The sequence below is a fragment of the Ostrinia nubilalis genome, chromosome 1 (genome assembly GCF_963855985.1).
Source record: "Ostrinia nubilalis chromosome 1, ilOstNubi1.1, whole genome shotgun sequence".
Classification (NCBI taxonomy): Eukaryota; Metazoa; Arthropoda; class Insecta; order Lepidoptera; family Crambidae; genus Ostrinia; species Ostrinia nubilalis.
Window position 1 is genome coordinate 12271734 of NC_087088.1, and position 16194 is coordinate 12287927.

The 16194-nt window shown below is 36.4% G+C and overlaps 1 protein-coding gene across 5 annotated transcripts in view; it reads right to left on the reverse strand.

Annotated features, from left to right (window-relative positions):
* Positions 1–8539: 8539 nt before the first annotated feature.
* Positions 8540–16194, reverse strand: part of LOC135072482 (protein argonaute-2) — a 29381-nt gene continuing 21726 nt past the window's right edge. For all 5 annotated transcript variants that reach the window (XM_063966438.1, XM_063966429.1, XM_063966423.1 and 2 more), the window contains one exon: positions 8540–12393. In XM_063966438.1, coding sequence (XP_063822508.1) covers positions 12085–12393 — 309 coding nt within the window. In that variant the 3' untranslated portion in view covers positions 8540–12084. The remainder of the gene's footprint in view (positions 12394–16194) is intronic.

Genomic DNA, 16194 nt, shown 5'->3' on the forward strand with positions numbered 1-16194 from the left:
GGGAGTAATACATGGGGCAATATAATCAGCCCCTGCACGTAATTGAAATGGCTACAGTTTAAAAAAAAGTTTAATTATTTCTATGAAAGGTCGTGGGTTCAGACCCCACTTGGCTCTTGAGTGTAAGCAGTTTTCTTTGAGATTCAATAAGTAAACATTAAAGTGATTATTCACTGTTCAAAGTTACCCGAGTTAATTTGTTGCAAAGGTGAGTGAGCTTTATTTGTGTGTGTACGAGTACACTGTACATGCACATAACAATAGTGTAATGTCTATCAAAACTTTTGAGAAACGAACAGTAGCGAGCCACCACACATGTAAAGCTCACTCGCCTTCGTGAGTTGTACATAAGAACTATCGAATAGAATAGAATAGAAAACTTTTTATTTGTAAGAAAGGTATACAAGCAGGCAAGACATAGATACAAACAGAGAGAAATATACAAGTAGACAACTAACTGCTTGTGCCCCTCTGACAAAAAGGCACCCGCTCAGCGATCGGGTAAACGTTCGTTTGCCTGTTTTGAAGTAAGTCATAGTAAGTATGCATGTAAAGCAATAATAATTATTATAAAGTGCATAAGCATAGCATTTCCATAAATGAACTATTACTAACACAAAAAGCAATGAAATCGAAAGAATTATCTTTACTAGCACAGAACAGTCGTCTTCAGAAATATCTTTAAAGTCAAAGGGCTCAAAATATCTTAACAATTAAGGCACCCGAATGGGATTAGTACTGCATGTTTATGAGTGAAGGTATTGAATACTTTACTGTCACTGTAAATATACAGTGTGAGTCACGATAAAGTGCACATATGAAAATAGGTGAAACTAGACCTATGTTTATCGACAAAAAAGAGGTCAAAATTTTTTGAGATTTTTTTAAAATTTTTCATAGTATTTTTTTTCTTCCAATTACTTCTTGTAAAGAAAACGTAATAACTTTTAAACTAAGAGGTATATCCTGATAAAATAAAAACAGTAATAATGCTAAATAACAGGCGATAGGTACTAAAAAAATACATAAAATACCCTGTGCACTTTATCGTGACTCACACTGTATTTCCAATTTCTTTTAAGATATTTTTAAGATGATGTTTGGAAATAAGCTTTACTTATCTATTGTTAAGAAACAAGGGCAGTTTAATTGAAACAAGCAGAATGCAAAAAACACAAACAGAAAAATACACGAGTTATAGTTGACTCCACAATGTTAAGAAATACAACCCGGTCGAGTTAACTGCGCACCTGGAAGCCGTGACGTCACTTCGACACTGGTAACGCGGGGAAGTGTGCGAGGGAGAGTCGCATTCCAGCGAGATGCGCAGTTAGCTCGATCGGGTTGTACATCGATTACTCGCAACTCAGATACATAATGTAGGTAAAGCAAGTGCGAACATTTTATCGAAAGCGAATTCATGTAAGCTATTCCTAGAGTTGAATCTTGATTTGATAACATACTTAGCTTTTACTTTGCTGTGTTTACTTGTACAACACACTGGGTTAATAGTGCAGAGAGAGAAGCACAGAGAAGCGTTTCTGATGAAAAGGGATAGCCAATCTACAATTCGTTAATCGTAATTAAAATATTGTTAATAACTCGCCAATTCAACACTAATCCAAGTTAGAAATAATCTCAGATCAATCTTAGCAAAGATGTAATTTAAACTTAAAACGAGTAAGGTAAGGTTTAAATGTGGACCAAAATTGTTTAACGAGGCTAGTTTAAACTTAGATAAGAAAGAAAATAAAACTACAAAGGTAGGGAAACGTTTTGGTGTTACACTTCTTTTATTTGCGTTAAATTTAATAAATGTTTATTACATTAATAATTCACTGAATACGATGGACTAAAGACTCACAATCGACTAAGTTACAGCCTATAATTAAAGCGCGATCCAGTTTGTAGACAGACAAATTTGGTGGAGCCGACATAATAAGCTTAATTTTAAGTAAATTACACTAGAATGCAAAGGCCACGGATATTTTACATCGGAGTTATTTTGTCTACATAACTATCCCTTGCATGAACTTACGAAACATTGATTGATAAATATTAATAAACATAGAATAAACGTTATAATAAGAAATTGTATATGAATTTGTGTTATTCATTACGGGTCAATTGTAATCTTTAACTAGTCAACTGTGGCTAATACCGGCTTCTGGTATAAAACCGGTAATATAGAAAAAATCTGCCAAAGTTGAGAGATAAAAAATAGTTATTGCAAGTGATTAATTATTATTATAGAAACGTGATTACTTTGATGAGAATTTATAAATACAAGATAAAAAATCGTAATAGTAAACACTACTTACTAATTTATTGTTGGTAATCACAACATATTAGCATTATTAAAAAAATAATGTTTATTAAAATATTGCATGAAATAATATTAATTGACCCGTCCGCGTTTTCCAGTTGAAAGGGCTAAATGGGATGTATTTGAGAAAGGAATAGATGGTTATTAGGTATATAATATTACAATATAGCAAATAGTGTTTAAGGAGTAGATAACGATCTCTATGTTTGTACAAATAAGATCTGCACATTTACAAAACCCTCCGTTTTATAAACTAGTAATTAGAACTAAATTATAACATAAAAATGTGGATCGTCTCATTAATTAAAATTGTCACTTTCGGTCCTTTAAAAGTACCTACAAGTGACGCCAAACGGCGGTATTCCCTCACAGACTCAATGGAGAAACCTTTTACATATCTCAACAACTGGTGGTACAAACTTTAATATTATGCCACCGGTGAATAGTTAAAATCGTGTATATTTTACGATAACATGCCACACGCATTATAAAGGAAATTCTTCTTTTCAAATGAATCTGTGATTATCACCCATTGTTACCCGACGCTTATTTGAATTATTCAATAAATTCTTAGCATAGTTAAAGTAAATAACATTAAATAGATTAATTAATTTACGAAATAAAAATAAAATCTTTGATTGCTCATAATTATATTTTCATTACATGAAGTTCGAGTTTCATCTAAAATAACCCACCACTATGTATCTACATTGTATTTAAGGCAGTTCTTACTTTTACAAAAATTGAGCTCATCATTCTGCAACATTTTTTTGCGTTAGCCGTTGATTTATGATTGAGTTAGCCTTCCATTCCCATCCCATGAACTTTACTATAAATAAATTAATATTTTATCCCTTTTTCAGGGGAGAAGAAAAAGTGGGGAGGGGGGCACACGCACGTAACGCCTATTTCATATTTCATACACAATTATTTTTCTCACAAATTGAGCCCTATAATGTTACTCGCAAACCCTGCACGAAGAAATTTTGAAACTATTTTACTTTATACTATATTAAACCTCACTTGTGGCTTCTACACAATTAAAGCAATTTGTGTGCAACACAGAAATGATTTTACACAACACATACTCTACATACATTAAAAGCAATGAATTAGGTATATGTGTATAATGTAGAACAAAATACAAAACGAAAGTTTTATAAACTTAAATAATTATTATTAACACTAAAATGATAATTCATTTAATGAAGCTCAAACATATCTGACAGTTTTTTTTTATAATTTTAATAATTAATTCGACCGCTTAGTGACTTGAATAGAGCTAACAAGCATTTTAAAAATAATAAAATTGTTCGAGCTTCCACTAATACGACAATAATATTACGAAATACAAGACAAACAAATATAAACTTAATAACTAAAAGGCGGTAAACAACCGTATTTTTGGCCTCAAGGATGTCTGCAGTTTGAACCTTACTTGTATAAAATGGACTAAACACTCTAATTATTGCAAAACTTATTATTTAGTTTTAGTGATTCACCTCATAAATCTATCAACTACAAATATAACAATGTGGAATTGATTTATTGTGTATGGTTTGTTTTTAGGGGATCCATTAAAGAATGAAGCATTTAATTAGCGCCAGCGACGTTACATTGACACAAGACCGCACATACACAATAACGATTATCAAAAAGTTACGCGAACCCAACTCATGCTTTTCACATTGTCTGTTTTGTGCTGATTTAATTCATTATTGCCTCCCAAATGTATGTACGATCTCCAGTACACTGATAACAAACACACCTCTATTATCTACTAATATATGAAATATGTATTTAAAGTATGTTTACATATATCTACTAAGAAAAGGATTTAATTCTTGCGTTAAGTTAGATAGTCACATTGACACCAATTCTTATCTACTGTCTTAATTTTCTTAACTAGCCGGTTAAAAAACAAGAGTTCCTCATAAAAATCCGTTAAAATAGTCAATTTTGCCGTAAACAGTCCTTTTTAAAAAATATATTTTTATGTTTATGGTGCCATTGACACTGTTTACGGATAAATCGAGAGTTTGAATTTAACAGACTTGATGAACCCAGGCCTAAGTAGTCATTAAAAATTACATTTAAAACCGTCAAAATGTAAAAAAATACCTTGACACGATGGATATAATACGATTATAGTGATTGAATATTTTCAGATTGCCTAAGATATTTTAAATGGTTCGTAACATACGTACCAACACTAAAAAAACATAAATAATACAATAACAATAACTGTAGGGACCACTACAAGACTTGACATACAAATATTATTATAATCTAATGGGGATACATAACAGTATTTCTCTATTGTGGTTAGCTGTGTTAAATCTGTAATACAATTGTAAATGTCTTATTATTTATTTGTATAAGAATTTCAGGTAATTGAATGAATGATTCACTAGTTACATGTACATTACTATTAAAATATATATTATAAGCATGTGCAATATTTACTTAAAATAAAATAACTTACTTATTACAAGTATATATCGATGGCTCCTACGTATACTGGCGTAAGTGAAAAAAATAGATTTTACAGGAGAGCCATTTAAGTAGCCAGAACTATACTGGCATACGCCAGTATACGTAGGAGCCATCGATGTACAGGGTGTTAGGTAAATAGGTTTATAAGCAGACACTAGCCCACGATAACATGTGCATATAAATGGTATAGTGAAGTCAGAAAGAACAATGGGACATCTTGTATGAACTCCGTCCCCAGAACCGTAGCACTTTAATACCTACCCTATATGATAGTACATGCTAATACTATAATTGTATTATATGACAGAAAAAAGTTATGTCAAAAAATAAAAATCATAATCAACCCTCAACAAATACACATTAAATCACCTTTGACCAATTTAAAATTGTATCACGACAGCTCGACCCCGGGACAAATCGACTCCTGCGCCAACTCAAACCCTGCGACAACTCGATTTTTTTCAACGCTCAACACTTTTGACTTACTTTATATGGTTTCACGACTGCTGGACCCTACGACAGCTCGACCCCGATGACAACTTGACCCCTGCGACAACTCGATTAAATTAATTTTAACCTACTTCAAACGATGCTCGCTCGACACTACGAAAACTTGACCCGGACAACTCGACCCCTACGACAAGTCTACCACTGTGACAATTTGACTCTAAAATATTCAACTAGTCACAGGGGTCAAGTTGTACTAGAGATCGTCATGCCGCAGGGGTCCGAGTGGTCCGGGTCGAGTTTTCTTAACGCTCGAGCAGTCGTGATACCGTTTGAAGTAGGTCAAAAGTAATTTAATCGAGTTGTCGCAGGGTTCGAGTTGTCGTAGGGTCCAGCAGTCGTGAAACCATTTGAAGTAAGTCAAAAGTGTTGAGCGTTGAAAAAAATCAAGTTCTCGCAGGGGTTGAGTTGTCGCAGGAGTCGAATAGTCACAGGGGTCAAATTGTCAAGCTGTCGCGATGCCCTTTGAAGTTGGTAAAAAGTGATTTTGTATGTATTTTTTCAGGGTTGATTATGAATTTTTATTTTTAACTAGCTGACCCGGCGAACTTTGTTCCGCCTTAATGGCAATAAATAAGCAGACTTTTTTTTTAATTTCGAACGGGATAAAAAGTATCCTATGTCCTTCTCCTGGCTCTAAACTACCCCCCTGACAATTTTCAGCTAAATCGGTTCAGCCGTTCTTGAGTTATAAGTGGTGTAACTAACACGACTTTCTTTTATATATTTTTAATATAACTTTTTTCTGAGACATGTCACACTTGAGTTGTCATATAATAAAGTTATAGTATTAGCATGGTCTATCATACAAGGTAGGTATTAAAGTGCTACAGTTCTGGGGACGTTTTGTCCCATTGTTCTTTGATATCATCATTTTAATTATTTAAATTTTCATACAAATCTCATTTTATAAATTTTATTCGGTATGAAAATTAAAAAAAATATATGATATCAAATTTCTGACTTCACCATACCATTTGCATATTATGTTAACATGGGCTAGTGTCAGCTCATAAACCCATTTACCTAACACCCTGTATAGGTAATTAATATGCACTGTAGTACCTATCGACTGTATTTTATGAGTGCAGGTAGTATAAAGCAGATATCAACAGCAACTGAGCCAATTCAATGAATTGTAATCTCGTTAAAAATACAATTACCGCTGACAGTAACATTTCTGCTAGATTACTTCTAGCAACGCTGACGCACAAATCACAACATTTTTATATTATATTGCCCGCGGTTCCACCCGCGTGAAATTTAGTTTGTCACAGATCGTCATAAATTATAGCCTATTTGTTATTCTGGGTTAATATAAACAATCATACTGTAGTTTCATCAAAATCCGTTCAGTAGTTTTTGCGTGAAAGAGTAACAAACATCCAGACATCCAAACTTTCGCATTTATAATATTAGTAAGATGAGATGTTCAATACGAGTGATTATTATCTATGAACGCTTCTGATGTCAGATATGGCTTTGTTAATTCTTATTTGACATTAAAAACCAAAATTTTTCGTTGCCCAGGTCGTTTTATTATGCACGTATTCAGAGATTAGAATGGAATAGTAGATACTAATATTGCAATATACATGTGCTTGTTTTTATAGCTGCAAAAAGTTTATTAAGTGCCCAATATTATAGCAATAACCCAAACATTGGACAAAGATGTACGGGATATCTTAGAAGGCAATTGTATTTAGCGAGATTTTAATACATTGGTTTTAAAGCGTCCACTTGCGGCAACCCAAATGATAACAATGCAGCCTTACCCATTTCATAATGTAGGGGATTTGCATGAAACTTTCGTTCAATTAATAAATCTCTATTACAAAAAGTACAAAATGATTTGTCCATTTTACTTGTTTGATGCCTTGGGCATAGTCGAAGAACGCCTTGTCGAAATCAGACACAACGAAAAGCACCCTAGGATATAATTTAGGTACACTACTGAATACACGTAAGTATTATTCATATCAGAGAATACCTTGTAATGGAGATTGCATGCAAACTTTATGGAGAAACAGAGTTTACGTAGCTCAAAAAAATGATGAGCTGTCAATTGATAAGGCAGAAGCCAGAGACGTAGACAGTACGCGAGTAGGAAAGGGGGAGAATAGATGCTCTTGCGATGAGGTTCTGGAAGTGGATGCTCGGGATATCATGGACGCAGTTCCGTACCAATGTGTCCATTCTCCAGGAGCTCGGCATTACGTAGTGTTTGTCGCCCATATCATACAATACTTTGGAGTTTTTTTTGGAACAAAGTTTGGACATGTCTCAAGGCGGGATGACAACTACATAGAGCTACTGGTCGTTTAGGGATAAGTTGAAGAAACCCGATCGCGTGCCAAGTGACCTATGCGCTGACTGGCAAAGTGAAATTCGCAGTAGCAAACCGCGTATCTGACTGGACCAGGCAGTCTGCCAACAGAGAGAGATGGTCGAGAGATCGTGTGGAGAGCTCGTGTCGACGTGAACGCCTCAACGTGTCCACGACCGCTATGCCAAGAGCGAAACGACTAAGAAGAAGAATTGAGATGGATCGTGTTAAGTTGCTAGTGAACTATAGGATTTGACAAAACGAACCAATAACTCCACATTGGAGAGGACGGCTAGGGTAAAATTCCTGCAAAAAAAAACAATTAAAATCTCAATAAAGGCTTTGGTATAGTTGCGTTCAAGCGGTGTCCGTTACGTACGTTTATATAAAAAGCAGAAAGGAGCCCAAGATAGGATTGCACTATTAAGCATCAAAATTGAAAATATTGTGGAAAGAAGTAACCGGTTGCAAGTTGTTGTACGAGGGGTTGCCGCCCGTGGGCGATCATGGCTCAGCATTATAAAAAGAAATATAGACGACATTTATACAACAAAATACTTACTACTACTAGTAGTCTAGCTCGAAATTTATATTCTATACTTATGTATAATATAATAGATATAAACTTTAAACATTTTTTTTGTATTTCTATAAACTCATTTGATTGCATCGCGGTTAGTTAAGTTACCCATCGTCATTAAGAATTATCACTATCACTAATATAACTTATTCTATATTGATGTTGGTTGCCTGCAATGTAAGAGTTAAAACCGATACTACGTCATTATGACAGATGTACCAAATATAGCTCAAGATGTAATGACATTTAATACAATTTTTTTTACGTTATAGAGAGTGGACTAGAGATTGCAAACCCGGCCGAGCCCGGCCCGGCCGGACCCGGTACCCGTTTAGGCACCCACCGGGCCCGGCCATTCTTACCGGGCCCGGTCACCGGACCCGGTAGGTGAAATCATTTGTGTTGTTTATACCAAATCTACCAAAGTTTATCTATCTATCAAAGTTGTTATGACACGTTTAGTACTTTAAGCTACATTATTTGTTTAAAACTTATAAAAATGAATAATTACTAATGTTACTTTTCCGTCCATAAGTAGGAAATCCGGTCCGCCGGGCCCGGCCCGGCCGGGTTGAGAAACATACCGGATTGCAATCTCTAGAGTGGACGTTAAAAAATGGAGACACGGTAGAGCGGATAGAAAACCAAGTAAACCAAGCAAATTCGACTTTTTAATGAGTTTTTCGTTAAATCAAGTAACGTTTAAAATAGTTTACATTGTAACTATGTTTTGTCGATTTTAAACTGCGCATTCTATCTTAAATTGCATTTTGTGTTATATTTGGGACACCCCGTATTATCACATTGAACCCCGAACGCTGTTGCAAAAATACAATAACATTTTCTATTATACCGCATGTGTTTTTCTTCATCATATCAAAGTGTTTGTGTATGAAAATAATATATTGTAATGTCTATAATTATTCCAAGCAACATTAAGCCATATAACAGTTACCATTGGATAAAATTTTAGCTGTAATATTATTAGTTTTAATGTAAATATTTCAATAATCCTACAAACTATAGACTGTCTTCTTGTGCTGATCCGCGTTCAGTATTAGAAGTTAATATAAGGCTTATTATTTTTGTTATAATTACTAATAAACTATTCTGTCTGTATGGGCCATAATAAATACCTATAATTAGTTGTTCAACACAAATTACCTATGCTAGGTAACATTAATTTATACCCAGATAATAAATACAATTGGTCACCAAAGGTCTTAAATGTATTCAATTTAAAACCTGTAAAAAATAACAGAAACATTCAGGCGGTAAAAATTTGGCTACCGATTAAGTGCCCAAGAGATCATATATTTCATGGTAATTGTCTTGCCAATGCATTGAATGATGACACATGCAGTGCAGTTGATGACACATTGCATTAGTGCTTAATATCATTATGAATGAGACGAAAATGTTTAAGAATCATGACGTATATGTTTTATACTGTCTGCAATTTATTTGTGGCCTGTTTTCTTATGTAACGAGCCAACTTACTCCTTTGCATTGAAGCATTAGATTCAAATCTCAACCAATTTACTATCAAGCATATCTCAGTGGCAGCAGATATCAAGGCACGCTTTTGGTTAGTAAAGCGTTGATTATATGAATTAATCGGAAAGCATACGTGGTCTGAATACGGTTTGTTCGAACAAATCAAATTGTTATTCACCATATAAATAATATATTTAATAATAATGTGAAATTTATGTTTCATTTCTTTGGCAAGTGAAAATGAACTATAGTTAAGAAGATAATCAGATACATATTATACTAGATTATGTATAGTAATAAGTAAAAGTGGCACTCATAGGTGTTAACAGAAGCAGATAATATAATAATAATATTATGTAATGTATAACTAAGATAAGTTTCTTTATTATTGCCATACCTTTACACTAGTTTCTAATTAGTATGCATGTAAAGTTACTGGTTAGATTAGCTGGCAGTTTGGTGATGAGATCGCTCGGTGACCGATGTTTGGATAATTCTAAGCTATTTTTTGCTGAGAATAATTTAATGTTACCGGTAAACCTCAGTATTCCGTAGGCATACGAGCTTGCACTTTAATTACCTCGACTTTTGCTTACGAGACACACCCACGCTGGTCCAGATGACAAGTTTTTACTTACGCGTTTTCGAATCGCGCAATCATGAGGTACTAGAAGTTCATACATTTTGTCACTGGCAGTCGCGCATTTTGAAAACGCAAGACTGCATGTGCAGCGAAACGCGCGAGGAAAAACACGTCGCCTGGAAAAGCTCTAAGCGTAGCCAGCAAGAACAGAAACCAGTGTATTTCCCCGAAGGATTCCAATCCCACAATCTCACTTATTAGCTTATCACATAATGAACGATGTTTTAACCTATTACATATTAGAATTTAGGCTTCATAACTTGTTTGTTAGAGGTCTCCCGATTTTTAACACATTGACAGCATACAATGACGAATGAATAAAGACATAATTTATGAGTAATTTATAAGAGAATAGAAAAATGATGTCATCCGAACATTTACCTAAATGTTAAGCTGTCTTAGTGTTGAGGGCCGAGCTGCCGCCACAGCGACACAGCTGCCTGGGACGCATCCTACACCGGCAAAGTGAATAGTGTACATAGATCATAAAGTTTCTATATTGCTGACCAAATCTGAATAAAAAGTATACTATCATGCTATAACGTATGTATTTATCTACTATAAATAATGATTATACGAACTTACAAAGCTCTATCAAAATAATGCGCATCTCCTCTAGATTAAGTTACACGAAAGTATGCTAATATGTAATAAAGTACGAATGACGGTTTGGACCATAATTTAACCTGGAGGAAAGTCGGTGTTTTAATTTATAATAGTCTATTTTAAATATATTTACGACACATTACACTGTTATGGTGTTTCATGGTTTTTGATATGATAAATAGGCAGTAAGATACATTTAATATAGTAAGACACGGGTCTTAACGCGACGTATATTAATGATTTACATTATGTACTCACAGCTTGACGTTTCGGCTGCGATGCTGCAGCCATGGTTTAGTTTACTATTTTAGTTGAAATGGAACGCGAAAGTTTAAAATCTTATACATTTAATATGCATACTTTCTACGCTCTAATGTTATTTATAAACATGTTTGCATATTTTAAGAACTATACTTGACTAAGTTGAATGATGAAAAAATATGATGGACGCATTAAAGTGGCACATACAGTTTAACAATATTACATTCTACAATGATAAACTCGATACATGATTACTGTCATCGATACTAGTGTTTGTGTGGAATTGATCCTAAAACGTCAGTTGGGGTTCAGGCGGGGTCCGAGGCTCTCTATTCACCCGCCAGATCCCCATCGTGGTTCAGAAATAAAAAATATATTGTATAACATTGCGTTATTTGTCGATATTTGTCTTCATAATTGGGTTCGACGAGGACAACGCGGCCGATCACCACGTCGGTACCGCGGTGAAGCACATATTGGATCGTTCGGAACACTGAGAAAAGCTCATACATAGTGACAAAGTTTCACGCCTTTGCGGGCGTAGATTCCAAAACTTCTCAAAAGAAAAGCGAAGCTTCGTCGTCAATCGGACCTCGAAAGGAACCGCGGCCGGACCGACGACCGGTTTCCGAGTCGTCGATGAGAATCGACCGCGCGCCACACGATCACCGCAGGCTGCGATCGGTCGAGGGACGCGCGTCGGCGGGCGAAGACGGGGGCGGGTCGCGAGCCCGTATCGGCGCGCTCGGAGACCGGTCGCGAAACGTCGCGGTCGACCGGTGCGGGTGGGATCCGATCGCGCGACGTCGGCGCGGCCCGCGGCGGCCGGCGGGCGCGGCGCATTACGCGAAGTACATGACCTTCTTGGTGACGGCGTGGACGGTGATGGCGCGCGCCATGGCGCCGGGCGTGCGGTCCTCGCTGCAGGCGGACTGGTGGCTGCCCTCGCCCGAGTCGTGCTCCTTCTCCACGAGGTGGTAGCGAGCGCGGAAGGCCACGAGGTGCGCGTAGTAGGCGGGCGCGGGGATGGACACGGAGCGCGTGCAGCGCACGTACGTGTGGCACAGCTGGTACGTGAGGCACTGCAGCTCGTCCGACCCGAAGTGGTTGTCGTCCCACAGCACGTGGTAGTGCGACGGCCGCGACGTGCCCTGTGGACGGGGTGAGGCATGATTGAGTCACCCATATTGTATTTTACTGGTCGACATAGCTACGTCTGTGCTGACGTGAAGCAATATCGCAGCGACCAAATTATTCACTCAAAATGTTCTATCGCAAATACAAGGTGGAAACGATAAATGATCTCACTCGATTATTTCTAAACTATACAAGATATTCACAAGAGATCACCTATTGGGAAGACACTGGCTCCTGAAATACAGTTTACACTAGTTTAGGAGCCAGGGTTTCAATATAAAATGTTACAGTGTATTACATCAACTGTTCTGTACTGATCCTGAAAGTGCTTCATGAGCTCTATCAAATGGTGTCAATAATAGGTTACAAAATACACTGGATCTATCCGAAAATGCAATGTTTCCAGCTTTTATACTAAATGTATGCCAACCATACTATTATTGGTACCGTTTGAAAGATCTCATGAAACACTTATTGTTTCCGTCCTGTACAGGGTGTAAAAAAACCTATCACGAAGACTGAAACTACGCATTCTGTACACCCAACCAAGTAATATTACAAAATATTATTGGTGGGAAATATTTTTTATTTTTATGATTAAAAAAAATACAATATTCCGCAGCCCGCAATGTACAGCGCACCACGCAACGCAATGACCGTGCCTATGTGTGTGTGAGTGTATTGGAGCGTACGCGCTTTCCCGCCACTACCTACCGCGACCGCAGAAGTATTTTGTACACAAAATTACCAGATTATTCACTTCCTACATTTAAAAATCACATTCCTTTAGCATTTGTTTAGGATTAGAACTAAGTACTTACCGACTAATCCCCCGTCGTCTGGAATCGGCCGCTCCAACCGGACAAGTTGTGGCTCGAACTGAACGGCCTTCCACGTGCAAGCAAACGCGTGCTCGGTAAAGCGTGTTTTGATGTACGCGCTCCAGTATTCCTTCACGTACAGTCCGGTATTTAAGTTCCTCAAATACGACACAATACACGCCTAGACGAGGCGGACGGAGGCACAATCGGCTGATTGTCCAACAGACGTTGTACAACCAGAACAAAAATACGTGCATCAGTACGGTGGTGCGCTGTAGGATGTTCAGCCCGATACCTACAGCCCGCAGGGCTTCAGATGCGTTTCCACGTGCCCTCCCATAACAGTAAACCATGTTTACATACTCACGAGCACTGTACGTATGGTTAGGCATCTTTCTAACACTCATTCACTAATACCACACTCACTATTACACGTTCACACACTAACTATCCGCACGAGAAAACAATCAAAAGTCGCAAGTGCATTCGACGACCGAAGAAACCGAACTGGCCGGCCGCGCGAGCGCCGAGCAACGCGAGGCGCGAGCGACCTAGCAACAAAGGCGCTGCCCCGCGCGGCGAGACTGACCAATCACAGTCAAACAATACGTCTACGCGTCTATCGAATGACGTCGAGCGCTACGCTTTGTTTTATTCTTCATTTTCAACTACAAATTTACGTAATTTTTAACATAACAAAACTTTAATTTCGTTAGTTTAGTACATGCAAGTCTATCAACGAAGGAGAATGTAAAAGCGACGGGAAAAATACTTTGTTTAATCTTTGTTAACTAAAGATCCGTCCTAGCATACTTAATAATAATTAATGCTCTTAGCAAGCTTCCAAAATACCTACTCAAAGAATGAATTGTAGATACGCAATCGTTATTAATAAAACGATAAGAATATCAATACATTTTGATAGTTATTTCGTGTAATAAAGTTACGTTCATTTAAAATAATCCCAAACAAGACGATGAATTATTTTTTGTAAATTATGAAGAATGTAAGTAATTGGTATGAAAGAAGTGCTAAAAGATATGAAATTTTGTTTAGTTTCTAAAATCAATCGAGTTTATAAACAACATCTTATCTTTTATCTCCTATCGAAAGTTAAGGAACAAGAGTTTGTCGGTGATTTATTTCTAGGCGTTTAGATTGCAGTAATAAGTAAGTCAAGTTTTATTTTATTAATTACTATCGTAAAGACGTTAAAGTTATTAAGGTAGAGAGCTAGAAATGTAAGCAATAATGAACCTGTGTGTAAAGAGCATTTGTCATCTGTTTACAGTACTTTTTAATGATACAAGTTTATCACACCTGCTTACTACCTGTGATTAACGATTAAAATTACGTTTATTTAGAATCGCGTGCATGACGATTATTTATTTCAAGTAAATTATTAAGAAAGGAAGTAATGAGTATGGAAGGAGTGAAAAAAGAGACTTTTTTATTTAGTTGCTGAAATCATTTAAGTTTACAAAACACACAATCATAACTCCTAACTCGAAAGTGAATGCCTCAATCAACGATAGACGCAACATTGCTAGGGTGTTTATTCTAGGCGTTCAGAGTGGTGTGGTGTAAGCAATAATTTGAGTTTTACTTTATTAATTTCATTACTATCGTAAAGACTTCAGTTATGAATGTAAAGAATGACGAGCCTGATTCAAAAGACCATTCATTATTCATCTGTTTACGGTACTTTTTAATGACACTGTGCTACTTACGCTTATCACACTTGCGTAGGTAGGTACTAGGACCTGTGATACTACATTGTGATAGAATGATGGTTATGCACTTATGCGTAAAAGTATGGTTTAGTTAAAAATGTTTAATAATAACCAAGGTTCTGTAAGATTTTTTATTTTGCGGAAAGAAACAAATTCGTGTAAAGGGTTTTTATTAATTAAAGGGTAATTTATTAGTTTTTATAACAAAAACTAAAGTGGTAAGGTGATAAGGTGTAAGTGACTAATTTAAGTACTCATTTCATTTTTACAAATTGGGTAGATTTGGATTAAGCTCAGTCCAGGTCCAGTCGTAGTCGTTGAACTCACAGTAGAGTTGAATGACTCACGGGCGAGCGCGGGTTGCGGGGCGTGGGGGCAGCGCCTGAGCGTGTGTGCGCGCGCTGCTATACATTTCTTATTGTAAAGACAAAAGCCTAATTGTGACGAAAATACTCAAAATTTTAATAAGGTTTCTTAGAAAAAAAGTTTCTAAATAACGAATTGAAATTGATATTGTAAAAATCTTGAAAAAAATATTCTGACTTTGACCTTCAATATCTCCTAAACCACAAGTTTCCCAGGTATGGTCCCAAAGAAAAAAATGATCCTCATGATGTGGAGAATAAGTAGCCTTCGGCTTCGGGATAGGTTTTTTTACACCCGTTATATGTGTCGCAGTAAGATAGATAAAGCCGTAATATAGTTATATCCCTAGGGATATAATTATATACCGTAACATAGTTATACGAAAGCGATTCATTACTATCTCACTATGCTTTGCCACGGGACGGGATGTATAGCCCGACCAGGAACATAAAAACCCTCGCCATGTTGCGGAAAACTAATGGTACTAATTTCTTTTAATGGCAACAGTAACTGAAAACTTCATTGACATGTCACCTTGCATGTCAGTCTATTGCTGTCAAAGTGTAAACAAACTTTATTTTAAATGTACGCAACTGATTTTGTGAATTAAATTGCTAAAATCTTTTTATAGTCGTGAAAGAAAAGTGGTTCACAATGTGTTAAAGTATTTGTCGAAGAGAAATACTAAAGATTCGGACAATATTTTCATTGATTAATGTTTCCGACAAAGGTTGTCAAATTGACTGACATGTTTATCGTATAGTACAGTCCACTATGAAAATTAGCTGTGGTTTATTTCAACTACCTATTTTAAATTTTTTGTCACTTTTTAAGTGTTGAATTTTATGGAATTGGGAAAGAAGTACCGAGTTTGAAGCGTTTATTGATTTAGATG